This window comes from Meleagris gallopavo, chromosome 1, assembly GCF_905368555.1.
Source record: "Meleagris gallopavo chromosome 1, MGAL_WU_HG_1.1, whole genome shotgun sequence".
NCBI lineage: Eukaryota > Metazoa > Chordata > Aves > Galliformes > Phasianidae > Meleagris > Meleagris gallopavo.
In genome coordinates this window covers 142,085,794-142,113,440 of record NC_139404.1, presented here as the reverse complement: position 1 = coordinate 142,113,440, position 27,647 = coordinate 142,085,794, and the positions used below count along the sequence as shown (strand labels likewise).

Here is a 27,647-nt window from a genome sequence, read left to right as displayed (position 1 = left end):
TCACCACCCTCACAGTGAAGAATTTCTTCCTAACACCTAGTCTAAATGTACCTTCTTCCAGTTTAAAGCCATAAAGATGGAGCCAGCCCAGGTCTAGCACCACAGCCCAGCCCTGAAGCCCCTCCTGAAGGCTATGTGTCATAACATGCTTCTGAAACACAGTGCAAGGGTTCCTTACAGGTGAGCTCAGCTCCAGCTAGGATGCTGTCCTGTGAGTTGTCCCTGTATGCCTGCACAGGACCTTCTATGACCCAGAGCAATGTGTTTTTGTAATGTTGTGATATATACTTGAGTTGTATTTTATGGATTTCTAGCCTTAAGGCTGTATGACAATAGATGCATGCCAGAAGTGAAAAAAACAGACATTAGTAGAGTAAAAAGAGCTTGTATTGCTATGGTGTTAATATATATAGTTTATTTTTAGAACTTCTAGGCAATCGTGAGCAGTCTGTGACTTTATCAAGTTATCATTTATTGACTCCTACAGCAACAAATTCTTAAATAGTTTATTAAAAAAAACTGTCGAGAACGAAACTGCTATAATATACAGAATTAAGTGAAACTTCTCATGTTAAAAACAAATTTTTGTATTCCACTTTCCTGTGGCAACATAGTGTCTTCTGGAACTGGAAATTAAATTTTGACAGTCTAAGTGGTATGAAATATAGGGTCTTTTGCTTTTTCTTTCCCATAATAAAGTAATTATTAATTAATTTTTCCATACTGCTTTTCAGCTACAACCCTTCCATGTTTGCAGGTAAGCAGAAGTCAACACATGAGGAAGGAAGAAATTGCAAAGATGGCAAATGTAACTGTTTATTTGATCGCTTTTCAGAACAGTCTCAATGCTGGAGAGATATAGCTGCAATAAATAAAATTTATTCTGACATCTTGCCTACCTTTTGCCAGTAATTATCAGGCATTCTTTAAATTTCCTTTTTCATCACATGGCGCAATTACCAAGTTATATTGGCAAGTGAAGGTATATTAATAAGACAGAAGACAAAAGAAAAGACGGCGGCCAGAAATAAAGCAGGGAAGGAAATTGACACGTTATGGAAGGACATGACAGCAGGAACCCAAGACCCACATCCTGGATGTATGTTGGTAGTCAGCCAATTCCAGTAGGATGTGTTTATGTCATTTGGTCTCTTCGGGCACCATTTCAATGTGCCCAAATGCATTCCAGATGTGCTCTGTGAAGGCACAGTAGAAAAGTTTGTTCTTTCCCAGCCAATCCTGCTGATGCCATTGATTGATCATGGAATCGTAGAATATCCCAACTCCGAAGGAACCCATAAGGATCATCGAGTCCAACTCCCAGCTTCACACAGGACCACACAAAAATGAGGCCCTTTGTCTGAAAGCAGTGTCCAGATGCTCCATGAACTCCAGCAGCATGGAGCCATGCCCACAGCCCTGGACAGCCCATTCTGTGCCCACAGCCCTCTGGTGCAGACCCTTTCCCTAATCCCCAGCTGCTCCTCCCCTGACAGCTCCATGCATTTTAAGCCTGTATCCATGTTCTTTTAACCAAAACAGTGCACTTTTTGTGTTTCAGTCTCTAGCATCAACTTATTTCTGTGTTCATAAATAATTTATATACAACTTAGAGTCTCTTTCATACTGGAAAGAAAAGTTCTCCCTTAGAAAAAGGATTCAAGAGGTAATAGACCTTGAAAAGACAAGTGATTGAATGGTGGGGCACAGTCAGTATTGGTTAGAATTGAAGAGTTCATTAAATTTTCATCTGTAATATTTGACAAAACTATCTGTGAATTTTCCAGTAAGACATACATAATCTATATAGTACTCTATAATCTATAAGTACTATAAAATGCACTTTTACCTCCAAATGACTATAAACTAAGCACTTGCAGTAGTAAAACTGTGCATAGAAGCTGTCCATTTTATCTAAAAATTTGATTGCTTAACTTCTGTGATTGAGATAACAAACCCATTGATGTACTTGTAGCTCAGCTAGAGCTCTTGTAATTTTCAGGTGTGCTAGTTTTAACTCTTGAGTTATAAGCTATTTTTGGTTTAATCCTTTCTCAGGCATCCAGTCAACTGAGTCAAATCTTTGCTTGAGTTGATGACATCCAGGAGTATGGAATTTGGATGTTCACAATGGTGTGCATTTCCTGGAAAAAGTAATGAGATCAGTCAAAGTGATGTAGCTAGGAAGTTGTAATTTTGAGTCTTCCTGCTGTCGTGTGATAATTCTTTTTCGGTCTAACAACAGTCCTTGATTTCCTGACATCCTGAGAAACAGAATCTTCCTGAAGCTACTGTACAGGGAATGCTAAGAATTTTTACCATGGACCCAGGATTTTTAAGCCCACTGCAGTATACTACAGACTTGATTTTTCAGGTAACTTCCCATTGGCAGATTTTGCGAGTGCCATCATTTGTGTTTCTCCCACGTCGCGTGAGCTTTCTTCATGGTGTGATCTGGCAGCACTTGAAATTGATACACTCACTTGTCGCCTCAGTATTTTCAGTACAGTCCTTTTGTATCCTTTGCATGCAAAGAAATAGATGAAAGGATCTAGACAGCAATTAAAATTCATCAGAAACACGGTATAATGGAGTGATTTCTGGAAAATTTGGTTTTCATTGCATAGGGGTTGATACTGGAGCTTCTTAATCATGTGTTGTATGATTGCAACATGATAAGGGGTAAAGCAAATGATGAACACTATAATTACAAATAGGATTGTATTGATAGCTTTTTTGTTTATCCCTGATTTTTCAGTCAGTGGATTTTCCTTGGCTGTTTGAAAAAGTTTGCAGCTAATTTGAGAATAACAAAATAGTATAATTCCAAGGGGAATAAGGTATCCTACTAAGCAGGCAGCAAGAAGTATAAATGGTAAATGGGCTATTTTTTCAAAGTTTGGATATTCCATACATGTAGTCCTTTCATTTTCTTCATGTGTCATGGGCTGTATAAGCAATGGGAAAGTTTGGCTGAATACAAGAAACCAGATAAATACACAAATGCCCTTGGCATATTTAATCCTTCTGATCTTGTATCGGAATGGATGGACGACGGCAAAAAATCTGTCAATACTCAGACATGTCATGAAGTTCACACCTGCATAAGTGTTAATGTAAAACAAGAGAGCAGTTATTCGACATAATGCTTCTCCAAAAGGCCAGTGGAATCCCAGGGCATAGTAGGCTATCCTTGTAGGCAGGGCAATACAGAACAGTAGATCTGAGAGGACGAGATTTGTTGAATAGAGGGTAGTAGAGTTTATCTTCTTTCTGTTTTTAAAAATGACAGTGAGGGCAATTGTGTTTCCGAGTACTCCAAGAATTAAGATGAGGCTGTAGAACACAGACAGGATTATCCTTGCTGTATCCTTATGTTCATACAAGTCGCAGGTAGAACTGTTTGTCTGAGAAGTTGTGAAAGTGTCCATTTCTGCAACTGGTGTTTCTGCAGGAAGCTCAGTGGACCTTACATGAAAAAAACAAAAGGGGACATTTTGTAATAAATGTAGATAAACGACTTCTGCATAACAGTGGCCAACCTATATCAGAAAAAAGCAAGATTCTAAAAAGCTGAAATGAAACTTCAGTATGGTGAAATACTTTTTCAAGCCTGCTTCCAAAAACAAACAAAAAGATGACTTTCCCCGGCTTTTATATTTTGATCTCAATCAAAAAAATCAGACAATGGGCAAAATAATACACCAGAGACATCATAGAATCATAGAATGGCCTGGGTTGAAAAGGACCTCAAAGATCATTTAGTTTCAACCACCCTGCTATGTGCAGGGGTGCCATCCACTGGATCAGGCTGCCTGGAGCTACATCCAGCTGGGGAATCCACAACCTCCTTGGACAGCCTGTTCCAGTGTGCCACAACCCTCTGAGTGAAAAACTTCCTCCTAATATCTAACCTAAACCTCCCCTGTAACTCCCCATGTACTTGGAAGTGAAGCAAACAGATGACTGGGAGGTAGACCAGTCTGAGAAACCAGTCTGAGAGGAAAAAGGAGTCTGAAGAAATCATGTGATAAATGACTATATGAAATCCCCAAGGGTCAGATATAAAAATGAAATCTTATAATGTATTATAGTTTATTTTTTAGGCATTTTTTTTCTTTCTAAGGATGCACTTTGCAATGGATTAAATTGTTTGGGGAAACTAATTTCTTTCAGTGTTGTTGCTTATCTTACTGGTATTAATCATAGAATCCTTAGAGTTGGAAGGGACCTTTAGAGGCCATCTAGTCCAACTCCCCTGCAATGAACAGGGACACCAGAGCCAGATCAGGTTGCCCATGGCCTGATCCCTCACTCTGAAAGTCTCTGGGGACGGGGCATCAACTACATCTCTAGGCAACCTGTTCCAGTGCCTCACCACTCTCACTGTAGAAGACCTTTTCCTTATATCTAACCTGAATCTACCCTCTTTGAGCTTGAAGCCATTTCCCCTTGTTCTGTCACCACAGACCTTGCTAAAGGGTCTACCCCTTCTTTCCTGTAACTTCCCTTTAGATACTGAAAGGCTGTTATCAGGTCACCTCACAACCTTCTCTTCACCAGAGTGAACAGTTCCAATTCCCTCAGGCTGAAAATTATATATTTATATGATTATAATCATAGAGTTATTAAAGACTTGGAAAAGACCTCTAAGATCATGAAGTCCAACTGTCAGTCCAATCCTGCCATACCACTAACCCATGTCCCTCAGTGCCACATCTCCACATTTCTTGAACACCTCTCGGGTATGGTGACTCCAGCACATCCCTGGACAGCCTGTTCCATTGCTTGAATAATAATAATTCAGCCTATTTAATACTAGCACTAAGAACTGATTTTGGAAATCTAATTGAGATATTGTTTATATCCATAAATTCCTAAGACTACTACTTTAGTCTCTTTTAGGTGGTGCTGCAAAAGAGATATAACCTATCTGAAGTAATTCACATACATTATAATTTAGCAGATTTTGCATAGTCAGAAATGACATGGAAGATCTGCAAAGTGGCAGCGACTTGGGGAACTTAAAATAGAAAAAAATGATTTAGCAGAATTTCGGAAGTGGAAAGGACCCCGTCTGTTGATACGGCTTCCAGTACAGAATGCTTTTAAGTGTGATGTTACACCTAGTAGTTGCACAGCGCAAGTGTCAGAAAGGTTGGGGGGCATCTGATGTTACTCCTTGAGCAACTGTTCTGCAAAATATTACTTAAAGTCTGAAGAATTTAGCTCACAAATCAAAGTGAGAAATCTATTGTTGATTAGCACCGTCCTTAAGGTATTTGTCATTTTCATGGTATTCCTTCTTAGTTGGTCTTCACTCAAACTACGTATTTGATCACAGTGAGTTTTTAAAGAAAATGCACGTTTACTCTTGTCTGTGAAGATTGGTTGTGTCTTTCAGTTCTTGTTGGTGAGACTGCTTGTGAAAAGAAGTGAGATGATTTTATTTTCTGCACCCTCTAAAAAACTTCAGGAAAACTTCCAACAGCCAACCAGGCACATTGCAATCTTTTCTATGTGTTCATTCCCAGTTGTAAGAAGGTGACTGCCAGAGAATACTCTTATAAAAGTCTCTCAACACTGTTGAAAGCACCATAACTTCAGAATTATACAATGCTCTATTTAAGTACTTAAAAACAAGAAAAACAAACCCTGAAGAAATTACTCTTATCTGTAATCATGGCATGCTCTCAGCAATCATGCTAGCTAGTCCTTTTCAAACTCTTCAGGCTGCTTGTGTTGTTATGACTGTAATGGAGAGAGGTGGCTACGTTTTTAGAGATAGTAAATATTAATGCTAGTTTTGATATCAGACATCTTTTCCATCTGGATGACTCATAAAAACTGTCAGCCTGTTTATCTGCAGTTATATGGGTTAAAATAGGAGTCATGATTGCTTCTACTTTAATGCAGAATATTATCTGGAGATAAGAGCTGTTATAAACTTAAATTTTAAATCCATCTGATATCTTTAATTAAAGTATCTGGATTATTTCTGAAGGATTTGCCTTTCAACAGTCAATATTTACAAACAACTACAACGTTCTGTACCTTAAAGAAGACTTCCAGTAAAATACCTCTCAGTTTTTTGGGTTTTAAGCTACACCTTTAATGAAGTATTCATTACCTTTTTATTAACTTGTGGAAGCATTAAAAGGTTAGTATCTTCTTTCATGTTTTGATGAGACTATTCTATTTATTTCAGGTTGTTTACAATTATTTTATCTGCAGCGCTTTTTGAATTATATAGTTTGATCAGACTTCGGCTTAGATTGGCTGGGGAATGCAGGGTTCTCTTTAAAGAGTAAACCTGCGTGGCTGGTGATGGATCTCAAACTCCTGATCTTTATATCGCGGTGGACTCAATGCAATAAGATTCATGAGTAAGTTACACTATATGTGGTAGGAAGAAATGTAGCATGTAGATACTCTATCAAGTCTATTCATGCACAGGCTGTAGGATAGACAGGTGAGAGATGTCTGACAGATACATGTATGGTGTTCTGATTCTTAAACATCTCAAGGAAATAAGTAGCACGTCAAGAAATGTGAACACTGCTTTCAGGGTTGGAAGTCAAATCTGAACTGGGAGTATTGTGACTTGAATAGAGAAATTGAATTGCTAATAATCAGCTCTGTGACTGCTGTGCAGATTTAAGAATCTCAAATAACTTAGAGTGTCTCTTATAGGAGCATGTAGCATGGCTTGGTTTACTAAAGTATAAAAGGCTGCTTTTCGTAGAAAGTCATTTGGGTTTGTGTGGGCATCTGGATAAGAGTCAGTGAGGTATTTCAGTTTGTTCTGTTTCTCTTATTTGAATGCTTCTGATTACTTGTTCAGACATGTTCAGCATGACATTTATTTTCTACCCCTGTCTCCCTTGATATTTAGGTTAAATCATTTCTTATACAGCTTCTTTGCATATGATTAAGGTGTATGATAAACTGTTTTATTGTAGTGACTAACTACAATACATTCACAGCATAATTTTATGTCCTGTTCTCTGTAAAGTTATGGTAGTTTTTGCTCATAAATAATGTTGTTTATTTGTCACATCCATTCTTCTGTCTGTCAGTGTTTGTATGGGTTAGGCAAAATTCTGTAATTTTAGTCATTTCTTCTGATATCAATAGTAGAATTTTATAAAACCTTATCTACTTTTGCACAATAAAGTAGGATCATCTACTTTAATGTTAGAACTTACTGTTGCTCAAAGTAGGATGTTCATAGAAACATAGAAACATGGCTCTGTTGAACAGGAGTTGCAGCCAGGAGAGTGCCTGTGTCCATCCCTGATGCATGGACACACACAGGGAGCAGCCATCTCAGACAGTTCTTCCTTCTTTTTACCCTCTGACACAAGGCCTCCAGAGCTACGTTCCTGATTCCTAATGAAGTTCTCTAGTTCCACAGTGGGACAAATTGGCCACAAGCGGATGAGAGGAGCACTGGAGAACCACAGCTAACGTACCTTCCAGATGCACACATTGGTGCTCCTTAAAGGAAGATGCCAGCAGGCTCTTCTGCTGGCTGTGGGAGTCAGCCCTGGGCAGGGGGTCCATTTGGTCTTCTACTATCCCCGAAGTACTTTGCATGCTAATGTAGGGTACACATTTTACAATACTCTAGATGAGTTCTATTTGTATATAGATATGTATGGACATTTTGAGCAGTCATCATAATATCTAAGTGCTACATTTCCTGAATATATTTAATATTTCTTAAAAACCCTTGAGATTCTATATCCATCTTGGAGCTCAAACAGATGATAAAGTTGCTGCCATCTGAAAATGTAATATACATCAGCTGAGCTTCTTTGTACATTTGAGCTCTCACTGTTGTTAGATGAACTCTAATGACATCAGCAAGTTTTTCAGCTTTTCTTGTCAATCTTGAACGTGGCTGCACTTAAAACAATTTCTTCATAAAGGGTGTCTGGACTATTAAGTAAAATAAGGTTATTTTGAGTCTTATGTTTTCTATCAAGTCAATATTTCTTTGCAGCAATCCTTTGTGATCAATCTGTTACACTTACAGAACATATGCCATCTTCCACAGAACGTATCTGAAAAAAACAACAGTGGCCCCAGTTTGGGTTGCACTTGTTTTTAGATTCTTACAGCAAAACTGGAGAGCGTTGCCTCCTTATTGCTGCAAACCTCACAGCAGCTGATAAGTGCATTGACTTGATTCATAGTGGAGTTACTGAGTTATATGCCCTCGTAATACTTTATGAGTACATAAGTTAATTTACTTGAGCAATTTAATAATTTTGTAAGATATTGCCACTTTTTTCTTCCATTGGGGTATGTGATTTTAATGCATTAAATATTTAAAATTCTTGTCTCTTTATCAGTACCTTTATCAGTATTGTAGAGAAAGTTGTTTAGGTTTGTCTGCAAATATGCAGGATTCAGTGACTTGGATAAAGCTCTAGTGCAGAAAGACCACTTACTCATTGATATTGCAAGAGGTCAATGTTAACATTTTAGTTATTTGTGTATAGATCCCACTAGCTATTCACTTAAAGCATATTTTCCACGAGGGTGTTTGGTCTTCATTTGGAGGACTTGAGAGAAGGAGAATTAGCCCTTTGTACTATAGTAGTTTTTAGTCAACCTCTCTCCTAAATCGTGGTCGTCTCTTATTTAAATTTCTCCAAAAGCAGTTTGCAGTTGCTGCTTTTGTTGAGCCTTTCCTCTTGGAATAAAGACTGCTTTAATAGCCCCTGTCCACCCCCAGGAGTGTTTTCACAGTCTCGTTGTTTTGACAATTCAAGGTGAGCTTCTCAAATGTCTCGGTGAGAAAGAATAGTCTTGGGACTTCTGCTCCCACTCCAGTTCAGTTCCAGTAAGGGAGAATGGGGTTCCAGATGGCCCTCACCTTCCACAAAACATGCTCACCACTGTGACCCCCACTTTTTCTGCTCAGTGGACTATGTGTTTGAGGCAGAATTGGGCAGCATTTACTAGAGAGCTTATGAGATGATCTACCTGCAATCCTGAGTGCTTCCTGAATTCACTGGGTCCTGGGATAACTGCAGTCTATGGCATGGCCCTTGTTCTCTGCTTCTACCTGGGAGGAACGTGCACCTGGGAGAGTATAAAGTTAATATTATGCCCAGGCTTCCAACCAGTGCCATTTGTTCCTTGGTGTTCTGTCACTTGCTCTCTTCCAGTTTTAGTGTTGCATTTGCTTTCTGCTAATGAGTGGACAATTGTTGAAATACACACACTCAGTAGTGAGTTTTTCTTTAGCCAGTGACTTGATGAGATTTGCTAGATAGCTTGCTTTTAACCTGTTCTATGTGGTTGATGGATATTTTATAGCAATAATAACCACACAGGCATCATCCCTAGCCTGGCTTCCTTCAGGTGTTTACCTGTGATGGCCCTTAAATGTAGAATACTGTGTTGCATTTATTGAACTATGGAAGTGCTAAACCTAAGCTATAAGCTTACAATTATAGTATTACAAACTTAAATTACGCAGTTTAAATTATGTGCAAGCAGTGATAAAAAGCTCTCTCTGTGAGCTAAATGAGTTTTCTCCTTGCTTTCATCTCCTGCTTTTGGTAGAGGAGCACTATCTGCGGGATTTTTTTTGTTTGTTTGTTTGCTTTTTTGTTTTATTTTATTATTTATTTGTTTATTTTGCACTGTGGGAAATACTATAAAAGGCTTTAACTGTGTGCTGTAATTTAATGTGTGATTTGTCTGTCTGTCTCTTTAATAATTTTTACCCTTTGAGATAAATCCGTGGTCCATCTGTCCACTATCTAGTGTAAGAGCGATATAATTACCTTCTTGGTAGGGCATAGGATCATAGACCTATCCTTGCTCTGCACATAGCATGATTTTTTCATCACTTTGAGATGGATGAACATTATTTCTTTAACGAACTGTATTGGGGAATAAAATTTTGGGGTAAGTATAAATGATTTAGGAGAAATGGTTGGGAAATAGACTTCTATTTCCTTGCATTGCCTAATTTGAGGACTTTACTGAGCTCTACAGCCCTCTATAGATCAAAGCTGTGTAAGCTTTAGAGTGCTTAAAAACAGTGAAAGATGGGAAATATGCAGTGCTGCGGGTAATGTGTTTATTTTTTTTCCTTAATTTCTAAAATAAATTTTTTAGTTTTCTTTTGACCAGTAATATTTTCTGTCTGAACTTCTAATTTACCATTGTTGTGATCCTCACTATGTTATGTGTTTTATGTACTTGAGAAATGAGGGTTTTTCCAACTATGTTATGTATATTAAAAAGTATGCATGCCATACAAGTTGCATAGCAGAATGCTTTGTTAATGTGGGAAGGTACATTTATCTGAGAAAGCTGCATTTGTCTAGGCTTGGGACTGCACGTGGCTTCACAAAAGCTGAGGCAAGAGACAGGCGTTTCCTAAAGCTTCCTGTTTCTTTCTAGTGCTGTAATTCTCGTATTCTTTTAGTACATTATTTTCAAAGCTGTTGAGTTTCATGTACAAACTTACGAGTAAGCCTGATGACTGAATCCTCACTACTCTGGCTGATTTTAGTGAGATAGTTCCAGTCTAGTACTTTTTCCTAGTAGAAATCCAAATTTGTTGGAATACTAAAGCAAAATGTTTAAACCACTCCATGGAGAACCCAAAGCGTGCATTGCGTGAGTTAAATTCTCTTAAATATGAATAGGAAGAATTAAAATGTTCTTTAAATGAATTCTATAACAGAATTTTTGGATGTATGCTAGATAGGATCTTTCTGGTTCAGCTTTTATCTATTATTACCTGCTTTACCAAATTGCATGACAATTGCATTTTGTATTCTAAAATAATAACAGAGTAAAATAAATGAAATGGAAGTGAAGAAGTTGAGTTGAAATGCTACATAAATAGTTAAAGGCAAAGTAGAAGACGTGTATGAGTCTAGCTTGTATCTGTTGGATCTTTCTTTCCAAAGGTGATAACTACGAAAAGTGTAAGAATTATCTGACCTAAATCATATTGACCAAAGATGCATGTTAATTTTTACAGCAATGCTGGTGCTGAGAAGATTAACCTCCCTTCAGTTTACCTGCCCAAGTCTACGCAGTATGAAAGGGAGAGGATCCGAAATACGCCAAATAAATAAAAGCCACTAACAATTGCACATCTGCAAGTAGATGAGGAAAAAATAGTGTAATAAGATACAAATAAAGACTTTGTATCTTAGAAACTAGAAAAATGCAAACCTTGAACATATGTGTATATATATATATACACACATATATGTTTCCTGAAGGATGATATGGAATCTGTGCGGGTGCTGGCTTTAATTAATTTCAGGGATTAAAACTTCATAACTTTAGCTTAAATTTGTTATTCCTTGCATGTATCCATATTCCTCATTCTTTGAACAAAAAGGGATAAGACTTGCGCTGTTAAAGATGAGTGGCCAGCTCAGTTTTCAGTACTATTCTTTCTCTATTCTGGAGGAGCCATAGAAATCTCAGACCTCTTCTATTCTGTGTTCAAGGGCATGCACACATCTATTTTTTTCCTGGTAAATTCTTGCTTTTTAAACAGCCTATTTGGTTTTACCAGTATAACATGAAAAAGTATCATATTTAACATGAAGTGTAAAAAAGTCAAATTACTTGTAATATTTATTTAGTTTTGTGTCATGAACATCAGCAATAAGGGGAAAGCTGACTGTGATTCAGAAAAAGAATGCCTTCAGAAAACTTTGAAAGAAATGGTAGAAAAGGAATTAGCTCCTAACATTTTGGATTCTTAAAATACTCTGCTACAATATTCAGACATGGAAAGAGCGACTGAGGAGCTCTTGAGCTGAGAACAGAGACAAGGAGCACATATGAATGAGCAAGCTGTGGATTCATTACTATGTTAAAGATTTGTTTTAAGGCTCTCTCCTAATATTAAAGTATTCTGCAGTGTTCAGTGAATGACTTGTGAACTTCAGTGTTGCACTTACTACTTCAACAGCAGTTCTTTTGCATTAGTATAATTTAAATTACTTAAACTAAACAAAACCCTGAGATAATATAGTATCAAATGTTTCTTTCTGATTGTCAAAATAATTAGAAATCCTCCTATAAGAAATTGGTATTGTAAGAAAGCATTAGAAATAACTTGATGTTAGGGATCATTTGTCTTTAAATGAAAATTAACAAGAAGCATATTAAGATAGCAATATAAAATCTGACAGAATTTCCTCCACAAGACTTGTCTCTCCTGCCACATGAAAATGTTCAGTATAATGCAAAAAGAAAGCATCTTTCTGGAGTTGTTTGCTGACATGAAAAAAGGAAAAAAATATATATATCTTTTCTGTACTTACATATCTGCAGCTTCTTAGATCCTGTGAGCAGTTAGTTAATGGCATTAGCAGGATAGCCTGACTGTGAAAGTTTACCCTAGCACATTGTTTTCAAGAGTGATTACGTGAGTCCTTTTGTGGGAGGGGTAGATTTTTTCATGTGCTTCAAAAAAAAACTTGTTTGTGTGCTGGTCTTGATTTGCTGGCTACTGTCATATGGGATGTGAAAGTGTCTATTTTTAATTCTTTTACAATTAGTCTGCTCAAAAAGAGTAATTAGGAGCACCTCCCCTCCTCCCCCTGACCCACAAGTTGCGTATTACTGACTGTCACAGAAGGGACTTTACCCAGAAGTTTACTTGACCAACCAAAAAATCCTGAGTGAAAAACCTTGTTTGTATGACGTCTGCATTAAAAAAAGGCTTACATTTATCCTGGAGTAGAGTCCTATGAGCATTTGCACACTTTCACGCTGCTCACTATGGATAAGATCTGACACAGCCCAGGAAAACCTCAGACTTTAAGCATATTAAATCTCGATTAAAAGAAGGCTTAAATTAAGTTTGGGGTTGAAAGTACACACTTTCAAATGAATTCCTCCTGCTGAGATCTGACACAGCACAAAAAAGTCAAACTTTAGGCATATTGATAAGCCTGTAAAAACAGACGTCTCAACAGCCCATGTACATTCCCAGCACTGTTTTAGTATCATAATGATGAGGCTTTACAAAAACGCCCTTTAAAAATAGATGAGGGAGTTGAAGAACATGAGCCGTTCCAGAGATTAGTGTGGCTGTGTGCCTGAGTAACTTGATTGCATTTTGAGCAAGGCTACAGACAATCACAATAGTAATACACACGTAAGGCAAACACATTAAAATAAATAAATGGCTTTTAAAACACAGGTCTGATTCTGATAAAAATATGTTGATGCATATAGATGGGAACGGGGAGAGGAATGGAAGGCCAAATTGTGAGGTAATGTGTTGGTACCTGGAAGAACGTTGTTTCTGGATGTTGAGCCTTGATCTGTCAGTGAAATGGTGTGTTTGCTAAGAAGGCTGAGATAGATCAAAGATAGATGGAAAGCCCTGCCCTTTGCTGTTAGACGCAGTGGCTGGGAGTTACCTGGGATTTTCCCCACAAACTCATACTGATCATTCGTGACTGCAAAAGATAGTTTGTGTTTCAGGTGGCCTCGTTCAGCATCCTGATTCTCAAAAATGAGCAAGCAGGCACAATGATGCTGGTTTTAGTGGCTCTAGCCAATGCAGAGATGGAACACTGCTTTGGGAAGGCTCGGCTGTGCTCATAGGACAACCTGCTGCTGCTGCTGCCGTGCTAGATGTGTGCAGAGATCAGATCTCGAGTAATATATCTGTCTCATCAGGAAGTCTTAAGTAACTGCAGATTTAATGACGAAGTTAAACTTTTTTAAACATACCTTGTCTGCTATGTTCTTGCTATAGAAAATGACATAGAGCCTCGCTAGATGCTTCTGTGCATACTTGGAACATTTAGTTGGCTCTAGAACGTGGTTTTCAGTACTGAACCCCACACTGCAGACATGACTTGGTTCTCCTGAGATGCCAGGGAGCTGAACTGCTTCAAGTTCTACCAGCTCCTCAGTTGTTGATAGGCACTCCTCTTCCAAAACCAGGTTCAGGAAGCCTTTCAGAGAACTTACTGGCCTTACTGCAGACTTCTTCCTTGTTTTTCAATTATTTTATATATTATCTTCATCACAGAGTAATGAGAATTAACTACTGATACAAGAACAACCATATAGGGAACTTGCTGCATACGTCATAAAGTAATACCATAATGTGGTTCTCTGTCCAGCAGCAAAAATTTGTGGTAGAAGTGAGAAATTTCTTGAGACTTGTAGTAGTCTTTGCTCAAGGATTGACATTAATAAACCAACTTCACATTAAGGGAAATTTTTATCTCATAATAGCTTTAGCATTATAAAAATAATACCAATATGTGCTTCCTGCTTTGACCAGATAAAATTAAATGCTATCTTTTTTTGGTTAAGATGCATTACTAGATTATGCCCATGGAGCCACGCATGTACATTAGCCACCAGTCTAGCCTTATGGAATGTTAACTGCTTGAGCAGAATGGCACAGATTGCATCATGGAATCACGGAGTGGCCTGGGTTGAAAAGGACACAGTGATCATCTAGTTTCAACCCCCCTGCTATGTGCAGGGTCACCAACCACCAGACCAGGCTGCCCAGAGCCACATCCAGCCTGGCCTTGAATGCCTCCAGGGATGGGGCATCCAAGCCTCCTTGGGCAACCTGTTCCAGTGTGTCATCACCCTCTGTGTGAAAAACTTCCTCCTAATGTCTAACCTAAACCTCCCTTACCTCAGTTTAAACCCTTCTCCCTTGGCCTATCACTATCCACCTCCATAAACAGCATCCTTCCACTCCATCCAACTGACCCAGAATGAAAATCTAAACCAAAAAGTGGTGTGTGTCAGAAAGTGTGATTTGTTTGTTTTTGCCATTGGAATGCACAAGTTTACTGTTTTGCTTTTGGCATGCAAGGAGAGTAACATATAAATTAATATACAAAGACATTACTTTCAGAGATGGTTACATTAAAGCAATACAATTAATATTTTGACTGCTGTGTCATGATGCCTACGATAACTTATTTTTCGGTCTGCTTGCTTAGTCCATGTTCTATTTGAGCAGTTTACAAAAGATACTGGATTTAGCTTTACTATTCTGTATCTAGACAGCTACTACGCAAGGTAAGAAGTGACTTCTGAAATTACACAAGGTGTTTATGGATCAACTAGAAAATGAACCCAGCCAGCCCGAGTCCCTTCTTTATTGGAAAACTGCCTTTCCTTCCAAAATTAACACCTTTTTTTTTTTTTTCTAGGCAGGTTCAGGTATCTCGAACTAATGTCCAGCTGAATCCTATCCTTTTGCAGACAAGCATTATTTCTCAAGTGACTTGAGTTTGGGGAACAGCAAGTGATGACTCCTCGGTGAGTCACGGTTGCTGTCTGCTCTCCAGAGGCCAAATAAAATATGTCAGGCTAAACTGGATAAAGAAGATGTAGTTAAACACCGAAGCCAAATGAACTTGTGACACAAAAAATTTCAGTATAGCTATTTGACCATACTTCTTCAAGAAAATAGCTATCTGAACCCCTTTAGTGTTTTCTTGTATCTTCATATGTTTTCTGCCTAACTCCAGTTTCTGTGCCAGACTTGGTGAAGCGTAGGATTTCACTGGGAGAGCCTGCCTTTTAGGGTACAGGCTCCTCTTGCTTGCTGAACTCAAACTTGGGTTAATGAAATCAGTAACGAAAGCAGAGCTACCTTGTAAGCTGTCTCTACCAATCACTTGCTGCAGATGTCTGATGCAGAGCAGCGACTGACAGTGGGTAGGCGGACATAGCTGGCTATGTAACACTAAGTTGGCATTACCAGGGATCATGTTGCTGTAATACTGTCCTCAGTTGGGATGCATGGTTTGGCCAGCTGTTCTTGTACCTCTCAGTTTCACTGGTATTCCCAAGACTGGTTGGTTTTGGTCTTCATGTAAATGGCAGCGTGCTAATCATATTAAAGAAAGAACAGGGACAATTATTATTTATTTTTTTAATCATTATAGTACCATAAGCTGAATAAGTGTTTAGTGTTCTGCAAAAATTGCTTGCATGAGGGTTGCATATTAAGAATGCCTAACTGAAGGATTTTTATGTTAAAATATTGTAGCAGACTGCTAGTATAGAAACAGTCACTTACCCTAGGTCAGATACTAACAAGAGGATGGAGAAGGATTTTGTGAAAGAGTAGCAGATACTATCTTGAGCTTTGCCCAACAAAAGTTGGGGGGAGATATCACTAACTGACATTTGTAGAAAGTGATAAAGGACAATGGTAACATCTTATTTATGATAAAAAAAACTGAAATTAGAAGAAAGTCTCTTACCAGCAGAAGAGGAAAGTTCTTTGTTAGTCATCTTGCTGATGGTAAGGGAGAGAAAAGAAAGCATTACCGGTTTAAAATGGAACCAAGCAGCCTATGGAATAAACTGTTTCAAAGTTTTTAAAAACTAATGCTTTTCTTAGGAGCAGTAGATATCTGCATTCTGTTGGTTCATTGGTCACATATTTTAGTGAACCCAAAGTTGCAGTTATTCTGCTGGAATATTCACAGAGAGCTGGAAACTCTTTTCCCCTCAAGATGCATGACTTCACTTAATGTTTTCATTTGGTTGTCTTGTTTGGGGTACTTTTTTTCCCTCCATTTTCCTGCATTCCTACAAAATATTGGCAATCAGATACAGCATTGAGTAACGTAACCTACTGTTTTTGCTCATGTATGGCAGAAAGGTTGGGTGCAATAGATGGTGCTTGTCATCCTGGGCTCCATCAGTGAGAGGATCACAGCTGTCAAGAGCTGTCATATGTCAGGGAGCTACCCAATTTTAAGAAATGCTATCAAGAAAAAGTTTATCATTTTCAAAATAAAGCTGCTACCCTGTGCATAGTTTGGCAGTGCCTGGACAGCCTGTAGGAAAATAGAGCACTCAATAAACTTGGTAACATGAGTTACTGATAAAGCACACTGTTTGTACTCTCTCCGTATTATGTACAGCCGCTTTTAGAGCTGATATTTTCAGTCCTCCAAAAAAACTAAGCGGTTGTGGGTTTGTCAGGCTAATGTTTTTATAAAGAACTTAAATAATATGAACTAAAGAAAAATATGGTACCGCAGTTAGTAAATGTAGTGAGTCATTCTGAATAAAATAACAGGTTGTTTCTGCAAATTTGAATCCCACAGAACTTCCATTGACAACAGCAGATATTTTTGCAGAAGTAACGTATAGCTAGCTACCCTTCCTTCTTATGGTTTAGAACCATTGTTTCCTATATTTTGTGCATATACTTACTAATATTAAATGTTTTAATCTGCTTTTAATATTCACCCTTTTAAACTCTGAGTAACCCATTTCTCTCAGTGACGAATCCTTATCCTTGAGTCTTTGTTCTCTGTCAGAAGCCTGTACAGTAATGGATACAGGTGCTTTCTTTCCAACATTATTGTTTCTTCATTTTTTTCCTCCATGAAAAAGTTCCCTTCTGTTTTGCTGTGTTGTTCTTTTTTCCCTGCACATGTTGAAATCTAACATGCTTCAAAATGAGGATATAATCATTCCAGAGCCTACAATAGGCCTTTGAGGTGGATGTTGTGTTCACGTCAAGTGTTCAGACTTCAGAATTTAATCTACTGGGACTGAGAGTATTTTGTTCTGTTTGAAAATGTTATTTTCTAACCCATGTGACTGAAACTAATTTCCTAAACGTGAGGTGAGCAGAAAGTCAGAGCCTGCATATGTTTGTGTCTGTGTTTCTTCTTTGCACGTGAATATCTCAAGTTTCTTGTAGAAGCTAATTGGCAGGGTGTTAATTAACCACGTTGTTTCTGGTATTGTTGTAAGCATAAGGAGCAAAAGGCTGGGACCAGGATCTTTGAAAGTAAAGAGGAAAGGATGGGAAAGAAGACTAAAAGAGAATAAGAGAAAAGCAAAGAGAAGAGGAGAAGGAAATGAAGGAACAGAGAGAACTAAAATAGCCCTTCAAAAGAGTAGATACCAAATCTGACCATATATTGATAAACAATTAATTAACTCAATGAAACTAGTTAAGTACCAGCCCTTAGATTTGCAGCAGGTGTGGTGGGTCAGCTTTGACTGGTCACCAGGTACCCACCATGCTGCTCTCTCTCCCTGCTTCCTCAGCAGGATGGCAGGGATAATAAGATGGAAAACCTTGCAGTACAGGGAAGTCACTCATCAGTTACCATTCAGTTACAGGCAAAACAAACTCAGTTTGAAGAAGATTAATTTATTAACAATTAGAAATAGGATAGCATATAATAAAAGCAAAATTAAAAGCACCTGCCCCAGACTCTCTTCTTCCCAGGCTCAACTTCTTTCCTAGCTCTTCTACTACCTTCCAAGCAGCTCAGGAGAACCAGGAGCAGAGTTTGCAGTCATTCCCTATCTCTGCTGTTCCTCCATGGTCACTCTCTGCCCCTGCTCCACACGAGGTCCCTCCCACAATGCTGTCCTTCTAGAACTGATCCTGTGTGAGCTTCCCACAGGCTGCAGCTCTCCAAGCTCTGCTTCAACATAGCTCCATACCATAGGGCCCACTCTTCAGGGGGCAGCTCCCCTGGCCCTCCTGCCCCACCATTGGCTGCTCTCCATGGGCTGCAGCTCCAGCCTGGGCTGCTTCTGCAGGGGTATCTGTGAGCTGTGAGTTCCTTCAGGCCACATCCACTGCTGCCCCATGGGCTCCTCCATGGCTGTGTGGGGAGATCTGCTCCATGTGGTGCCTGTGGGCTGCAGGTGGACGGCCTGCTCCTTCGTGGACCTCTCTTGGGCTGTAGGGAGCTGCTGCTCTGAGTCTGGAGCACCTCCTGCCCTCCTTCTGCACTGACCTGAATGGCTGCAGGGATATTCTCTCGCATTTCTCACTCCTCTATTCCAGCTGTTGTTGTGCAGCAGTTTTTCCCTTCCTTCAGTCTGCTCTCCCAGAGCACACCCAGCGCTGTTCATGGCTCAGCTCTGACCTGGGGCAGTGCTGGGCTCTGCTCACAGAAGCCACCACTGCAGCCCCCCAGTACCAACACTGCTATGTAATCCCAATACAGAAATCTCTCCAGTATTTGAGAGCATCGTGAGCAAGGCTTTGATTATTCACAGAATAATGAAGTTGTTTAGGCTAGTGCTAGATAAAACCTCTGGCAGTCATTTAGTTCAATCTCATGTCTGGAGCATGTCCAACTGGAACAGGTTATAAAGGTCTGTGCCCATTTGAGTCTTGAATGTCTCTGAGGATGTTGTCCAAGCAGCCTGGTAAAGTACTGGACCATCATTACCCTCTGCTGGACTTGATCCAGTGTGTCAATGCCTTTCTTGAAGTGAGGAGCCCAGAAGTGAGCAGTGCTTTAGGTCACTTAGAGGTGTTGAACTTGTCTTGATCTGATGACTACACGCTTGCTAATACAACCCAAGGCCATCTCTGCAAGGGTGAAATCCTGACTAATAATTATTTTCCAGCTTCTTTTGTGACTATTTGCTGTCTAGAAAGTTTGTACTGCTGCACAGGGTTATTCCAACCCTAGTGGAAGATTTCAGTTGCTTTTGTTGAAATCCATAAGATTCTTGTCAGCCCATTTCTCTGTCAAGATGTACCTGAATGTAGCCTTGTGTTCCAATGTGGTGACTGTTGTCCATAATGCCAGTCACCTCATCATAGAAACTAATCAGTTTGAGTGGACATGGGTTGACCTTGGTAAATCAACACGGCCTGTCAGTTTGTCCCTCATATGTCTGGAAATGGTGAAGAAAATTGCTCTGTAACTTTTTAGGGACTGAGGTGAGGCGCTACCTGAATTATCTTCCTTCCCTCCTTGAAGATGGTGGTGGCATTTGCATTTTTCCAATCATTAGTATCTGACCACCATGACATTTCAGTGATAATGAGAACAACGGGCAGTAACACTGGCCATCTCCCTCTGCACTTGTGGGATACCTGAATGGACATTTGTAATACCTGTTTATAGTAGATGAGAAGTCTTTCTAAAAAATAAGTAGTTTTATAAAAATCTGTTATGTTTCTTCAAGTTCCTCAAGATTATTAGGTAGAGAACTGTGTCAAATACTGGACTTCGAGTTACTCAGATCAGTACCCCTATCTGAGATGATGCTTTCTATGTTTTCTGCTGAAATTAGTGGGGAATATTAACATTGAGGGAACTTTTCAATATTCTGTAATCTTTTTCTAGAATACAATTCTAGGCATGAGAAGTTCCCTTTTGTATTTTCCCATGCTATGATTGAGTGCACTCTTGCATGCAAAATCTCTTAATCTGAATCACTATTTATCACAAGAAGAATAAAACCTGAAAAGCATGCCATGATTTTGGTACTCCCTCAGGTAATTTGGTAAGAATAGAAAGAATCACATTCTGTAGACAGAAATAATTTATCCTGGCTTTTCTAAGAGCAGAAAAGTTCATTTTTCTTTGTTTTTCTTCTCTCTTTGCCTATGAATCCTGATTCACTATGGTGAATTTTGTCAGCAATGAAAGTAATTCCAATGAAGAGTTATTTTTTTATGTGGCAGTTGTGTAGCTGTGTCTGTCAATCCCTACAACTTAAATAATGTGGATGTATTTTAAGAATGTGTTATGTGTGCTTGTACGGGTGTTTTCAGATTACATAAGAGGGATCCTCTGTAAAATTGAACATCTTTCAGTAGTTCCTGAGTTTGTGTCCTTCATACACCCACGTGCACCTGGCCTTATCTGAAACAGATGATACTAAAATGTTTCTAATGTCTTTTATCTAAATGACATTTAAGTCCTCAGAGAGGAAGGTTTTCAGCAAGCTAAACTTCAAATACAGCAATCAAAATGATAACAAAATATTCTTAAGCCACTGCCCATTAAATGAGTTAACATATTTGAACTGTGTACTTAATCATTAGATTTTCTTCATAGCTGTGGGTGTTGTATTTGGCAGTTATCCAGGAAATGAAAGTTTTAATATTCAGACCATCATTTCACATAGCATTATGTCTATTGGTAGCTCCCTTGGAAGGGAAATGTATTTCTGAGTGAACACTTCAGGTTTTTGTATTCTGAATTATGCCGTGTGCAGAAATCCCACTGAGAGAAATAAGATCCTTTTGGAAACTGTAAGTCTTGAAGCTTTTGATAAGCTGGTAAATGATGTAAAATTCTGCTTTGATCCTGGTTCTGTCAGAAGAAGCAGTAAGGAGCCAGCTGGAGTGGACGTGTGCTTTGCAGAGCCCCTCAGCCCAGCTGTTGGCTGGAGCTCAATGCCCGCGGTGCTGCTCCCTGCTGCACTGCAGCAAGATGCACCAGGGAATGATACCAGGATTGCTCAGATGTGAGGGGGTAGGGGGAATTCAACTGGACAGGATCTTTGTTTTTAGGCTATAGTAGCCTGGGCAGAGCAGTATTCTGGCAAACCTGTGCAAACAGTGCTTTGGGATGGAGGATGTCTAGTTATAGCAAAGCACTAAGCTCTGTGGGAGGTTTCTCTTCATAGTCTGAAATGAGGGCTGATAATGTCTTGCTTGCAGATATCCAGCCACCCCATTAGAATCTAAAAGCATTTTCCTTCACTGACCTTTTTTTCCCATCTCCGTCATAGACGTCTCTAGGGCCACAGGAGTCGCTGGCAAAATGGAATTTAAATCAAACTGTTGATTATCCCATTTTAGATATTGCATTCTGTTTTCACTGCTGTAACACCTTAAACCTGGGTGAATAATGGGAGCTCAGCTTCATATGTGAAGTGATTTCCCCGATATTTGGGGATATATATAATCCTTTTGTCCAGATCAAATACATTTTGTTCTGATGCGGAAGACCACTGCTGTTCTTTTTGTGGGCTGTATTTTATGGAAACAATCGGCTATTAAAGCAAAAATGTTGCCTTCTCTGCTGTCTCCTCTCCTGAGTACTTGGAAATAATATGCTTTTCATCACCTGTTTCTTCTTGGCAGGCTTATTTACCAAAGAGTAATAGCAGATTATTTGGTAGTGAATCTGTTGTCCTGAATGCCACAGATTACCAAGTCACCAGTTCCCGATGAAGACCCTTTTTTGCAAGGCAGTGTTTATCATGTTTTTGTTTATCATGTACATGGGGTTAATTACATTTTGTTATATTACAAATTACATACTGTTATTACTAACATCATTCTTATTAACCATCTGTATCTTTCTTTTTGCAGCTTGGGTCCCGTGTTTGCTCTGTTTGTACCGTTCTATTGCTCCATTCCAAGAGTGCAGGTGACACAAATACTAGGCTTTTTTTCTATTACAAACAAGACATTGGTCTATATACTGGGTTTACAGGTATGGTATGTACTTGCTTGTTCATCTTTTAGTGACTTAATAGCAGTTAGTATTTCTGTATGTGTGATTTTGATGCTTCCAGGTGCATGATTGGGTCTAGCTAGTGCTTTCCCACGAACTGCAATATTGAACAATATATTCTGATATATATTTTGGGCTGAAGTGGTGGGGAGATTATCTGCTATTCCACTGTCTTCAGTCTTGATTGTCACGCATAGCAAAACGTAACATCAAAGTTCTGTAAATTTGAGAGGGATTCAGTGAAGCGAGCCAGATGAAAACAGGACCTGGTACAAACACACATGTATTTTTCACCTTTCTAATCTGCTAGCATTTTTGTTTTTGTTTATTTTTGCCTTGTCTGATATCGCTCAAGCAAAACTGTAGATAGAAGACAGTCTTTTTCTATGGTTAGGACTGTTAATAAATAACCAAGGATTTGGTTGAGTTACGCTTTCGTATAAATTTGTTATTTTTATACCAAGCATTGCCATGTAACAGATAATTTAATGTAACATATTGCACAGCACTTTCAAGTAGTGTTGTGTTAAATGTGAACGGAAAAATATGGGTACTGGTTCAGAAATACAGTAGTAAGCCCCCAGTGGCCTAGAAATGACTCTAATGTCACAATCTGAATTATGCATGTGTGAGATTATGAGAAATTGTACTCATCTTTATATATTCCAGGGACTCAAAAATAGTTCTAGAACTAGTAGTGGAAAGCACCATAATTACACAATGTGGTACAGAGCATTTTAGAATGAACGGTCAGTTTCAGAACTGTGGTTCCCACTCTGCTTGAGCGTTTCATTCATCTGCATTGCTGTTCAACATTTGGATTCTGTTGATTTCTGCTCCAGCACCCTGTTTTCCTGATCCATTAGAAATATTGTTTCCTCTCTCCCAAAATCATCAACATCACTATTACTCCAATCCTTGTGAAAATGATGATACTGTCTGAGCTCTTTTCCATTGTGTCCCTAGCCTCTTGCTTTCACACATGCAAGATCAGGTACTCATCGCTGCATCTCCACAGGGTCTTTCCCTCCTGCATGCAGAACTGTCACTGCCGTCACACAGAGGTCAAAGGAAACTCATTTGCCTTCTTCTCATTTGTAAACTCTGCCCTTATCTCAAGTCACTCTTTCCGTAGTGAGCCCAGAGAGATGTTCTCACCATTCAGGCAGCATCTCACAGAGCTATTTCAGTAATCAGTATCAGTCTAATTTTCAGCCTGTTTTCCCAACTAAGAATAACCTTCTCCAGGTGATGAGTCACGTACACTTTACTAAAAAGGGTGGGCCACCCTGTTGGCATATCTACATTTTTTTTTTAAATTCACTTTGACCAATTTCTGTGATTTCATGCCTGCAAGTATGTCACTGGGTGAGCACTTTAATTCTTTAATTTTGACGCTCATGCTTCATCTCTCTGTGGCTGTATGTCTAAGAGCTTCATTTGCACTGCCCAGCTTGGAACTCTTCTCCTTCTGCTGCTGAGTCATTTCCTTTGCTTCAGTCTGTCTTTCAGACTTGTTTTTCTGTGCAGCCTATAACTGACATCCTGTTATACTTAGTATACTGTATGAAAATAAAATGTATTGTTCTGTTTAAGAAGAACAATTGTTGAATCCCTGTGTTTTTTTTCCAGTTCTGCTTTTGGAATGTATACTTGTTAATGTTAAACACAATTTTCGTAGAAATAAATGTGTGACTTTCCCCATTGTCATGATAGGTATTTAGCCTATATAATGTCATATGTAGTAGCTCAGGAAACATCAGCTATGTAAAATGAAAATTTTTAATTGCTACTCTTACCTTCTAGCTCTTAACCTCTGGTTCCTACATCTGGATTTTAGCCTTAAGTGGATTGGTAAGTCTTACTGTTTCAAAAATTGTGTCATCTGAAACACTGTGTTATATGTACAATCAGTGCAGTACATTTGGACTCAAAAAAGAGCTGCAATTACTAAGGAATGTTTTTGATTATAATAGTAAATAGAAAGTTTGTCTTTAAAAATGTGAAACACTGGTTGGCTGGTGATAAACTGACATACAACTGACATAAAACAACAAAATAGGTAGTATTTGCAGTTTGCCAGTGTTATCTGAGCCCTGCAATTAAATTCACTGTCTCAGGCATAGACCCACAGCTATAAGAGAAGCTTTTGTGGAAGTGGTATAAATACCCATTACAGTACTGTTTGCTTGTATTCTTTATTTACCCCGGTGTTTATCCTTTTTTAGCAAGCCTCAAATCTATTCCAGAAAGCAACTTTTAACTTTTTTTCTGGTGGGATTTTCTGGTGGGATGTTTTGCTCTCCTCCTAGAACACATGCATGTAGACATTTCATACTGTGATGGAGGCAGTAGGAGTGGGAAATCACTTTATTTGTGTCATTCAGATAAAGTTGATGTGGTCTATCCTTTTCCTTTCTGACTCTGTTCTTAGTATTAAAGCACTTACTGCTAAAACACATTGTACTAACTTTTTGAGATTGTTAAATAATGATAAGCTTTTTGAAAGAAATTACAAACTTACAAATTAGGAGCTCTGCCTGTGATGTATTGACTCAAAATACTGTTTGCTTTTTCAAACAGTGAAAGTGCCTTCTCTTCTAAAGTAGATGGTTTTGTAAGAACATGTAGTGACAGGACAAGGGGAAATGGTTTTAAACTGGAAGAGGGTAGATTTAGACTAGATATTAGGAAGAAATTCTTTACTGTGAGAGTGGTGAGACACTGGAACCGGTTGCCCAGCGAGGCTGTGGATGGCCCCTCCCTGGAATTCAAGGCCACGCTGGATGGAGCTGTGAGCAACCTGGTTTAGAGGGAGGTGTCCCTGCCTATACTACGGGGGTTGGATCTACATGATTGTAAAGGTCCCTTCCAACCCAAACCATTCTATGATACTCGACTATTATGTTGATGCAATCTTAAAATAAATCAAATTCTACCCTTGTTTTTAGAACCTACTGGCTAGAATTCAGATAAACTCAGAGTGGAATGTCTGTGAATATGTCACATATTGCTGCTATAGTTCAGTGGTTTGGTCTCTTACCACTTTTATGTACTCCAAATGTCTGTGAGCTAGAAGGACTGACATGAGTGATGGAGCTGTACATGGTGTAGTCTGTCAGCAGTTTGGTCTCACTATAAATACAGATGAAAACAGCGTAACTAACTAACCACAGTTCCTCTCCTGGAGACCATCACATTCCTCTGAGCCCAGTTGAGAATCTGTGACTTCCTCCAAACACTCTACCCTTCCTGTTACTCTTCTAGCTCTTTTAATAGCCCTTCCTTTTGAACAGGTGTTCGTTATGGAGGAAAGGAAAGGAGAGGAAAAGAAAAGGAAAGGCATTTCAACCCCCCTCTTTCCTGGTAGTAGGAAATGTGTGTATACTTGGTTATACAGACTTTGAAAGAATGGATCAAGCATTTTTTTCATTCCAGTTCTTATTTTAATTGCCTATTAATTTACAGTTTTATTCAGATGTATAATGCAGTTTTCTTAGGATTCTTTTTCATGAATGATCATTTTTTAATTGCAGGTTGACAGTTTTTTCTACATAGGCATAAGCCCTTAGGAATAAACTGAGCTTTCCATGTGTCACAGGAAGGCTTAAAAAAAGATATTTAAAGTTTCATATTTCTTCAGTCAGGATGAATTAAGTCATGATCATGCTCTTTTCAGTCTCAGTATTTTTTTCTGTAACACGCAGATATCTGCACTCTGCCATAGTAAGTGCAGATAAGTAACAAGTGCTGCAATTTGGAAAAAAGTTCATGTTATGAATTTCAGTCATTTTTACATAGTATATCTATCATACTTTTGTGAATAGAAAGTCTCATTTTCTCATCTGTTAGTGATGATAATTCTGTTTCTCTTGAGAAAGTGGATAAAGAAGTGATGTTTCCTAGTAAATTAAGTAATCTGAAGAGGAATGTGAATCACTATAAGGTGATTCTATATTACTATAAGGCACCTTTTAGCACTTACACTTACACACTCATATGACTGAATGTATGTGATGCTGTTCTGCCATTTAGCTTTCACTGCACTTCTGCCTATCAGGAATATTAAAATGAACTGAGCCTGCATGATTTTTGAATTGTTTTCAGTTTCCCACTTTCTCCTCAGGATGTTCCCATTTTAGATTTATTGAAATTCTCACTTTGTATATTTTTAACGCACAATGAATGCTCTTAAATGAGACCTGCCTTTTTAGTTACAAGACGTGGCACTGCAGGTTTCTGCATTCATCCTTGCTAATGCCCTTCTCTATAAATGTCAGGATGTAAAAGAATGTCATGAGTTCATGTTTTCTGTGGTTTTTGTTTTTGTATGTGTTTGCACATGTGTATGACTGTAGGCATATGACAGGTAGGCGTTGAAATATGCCTGGTGATAGGGAATTTTAGAGTACATATTCTGTGTTATCAGAATACAGAAGTTGTGTGTGGTTGTCTTTGACGTAAGATGTATCTTCCTAGGTCACTAACTTTGAATCAGCATACGAATACGCTTTCGAGTCAACTTCTTTCTCTCCAGATGAAGTTGTAGTACCTCTTAATTTCCCTTCTTTCAGTATGTCGTTGTGGCCATAGTAGTTTCTGTTGCTGATATGTTGTGTAAAGTATGCTGTATAAATACATAGTATTTACAGAATCACAGAATCACAGAATTGTAGGGGTTGGAAGGGACCTCCAGAGATCATCGAGACCAACCCCCCTGCCAAAGCAGGTTCCCTACACCAGGTCGCACAGGTAGGCGTCCAGGCGAGACTTGAATATCTCCAGATAAGGAGACTCCACAACCTCCCTGGGCAGCCTGTTCCAGTGCTCCGTCACCCTCACCGTGAAAAAAATTATTTTATTTAAAAAGAAAAAAGAAAAACTGTATACTGTGAACAAATTCACATATCTTGAATATTTACATATTAATAAGTAATCTGTATTGTTAGTCTTCTTATTGTTTATGGCTCTAACTTTCTTGCAGTTTGCTTTGCCAGGTATATACCATACTTGGCACATATAGTCCAGATTTGTTTTTATAAGTTTTTTTTATTGTCATAAAATTAGGGAGCTTCAGATTAGAGGTGCAGGTGTATCTTGAAAGTCATATGGATGCAGCCTAATTCCACTTCACTTGAAACTGGAAGTTCTGTAATCATTAGCTGATTACAGAAGTGTTTCCCTGCAGTGCATATCATTTATTTTAGTGAAGCTTAGAAAAAAATTGCCTATTTTTTCCTTAAATCAGCCGAAACACCTTAGAAAACAGTATCCATTTGAATGTTGTATTGGACACATACATATACGTCAGCCCATACTCTCTCCTTCTTTTCTATATCAAAAAAAAAAAAAAGTTCCCAGGTTCTCATATTTCTCATTGGAATA

The 27,647-nt window shown here is 38.6% G+C and overlaps 2 protein-coding genes across 5 annotated transcripts in view; one reads left to right on the top strand and one right to left on the bottom strand.

The window, feature by feature from the left end:
- Positions 1-27,647, top strand: part of UBAC2 (UBA domain containing 2) — a 96,620-nt gene that overhangs the window by 44,893 nt on the left and 24,080 nt on the right. For all 4 annotated transcript variants that reach the window (XR_014880859.1, XR_014880860.1, XM_085215576.1 and 1 more), the window contains exons 5-6: positions 22,118-22,241; positions 24,069-24,116. Coding sequence is in view for 2 of the 4 variants with exons in the window: in XM_085215576.1 (XP_085071702.1) it covers positions 22,118-22,241; positions 24,069-24,116 (172 nt within the window). In the remaining 2 variants the exon portion in view is untranslated. The remainder of the gene's footprint in view (positions 1-22,117; positions 22,242-24,068; positions 24,117-27,647) is intronic.
- LOC100541180 (G-protein coupled receptor 183-like) lies at positions 452-12,459 on the bottom strand. Its single transcript, XM_003214090.5, has 2 exons — positions 12,327-12,459; positions 452-3,468 (listed from the first exon to the last, which is right to left on the bottom strand). Coding segments are annotated over exons 1-2 (1,116 nt in total). The 5' UTR covers positions 12,329-12,459; the 3' UTR covers positions 452-2,354.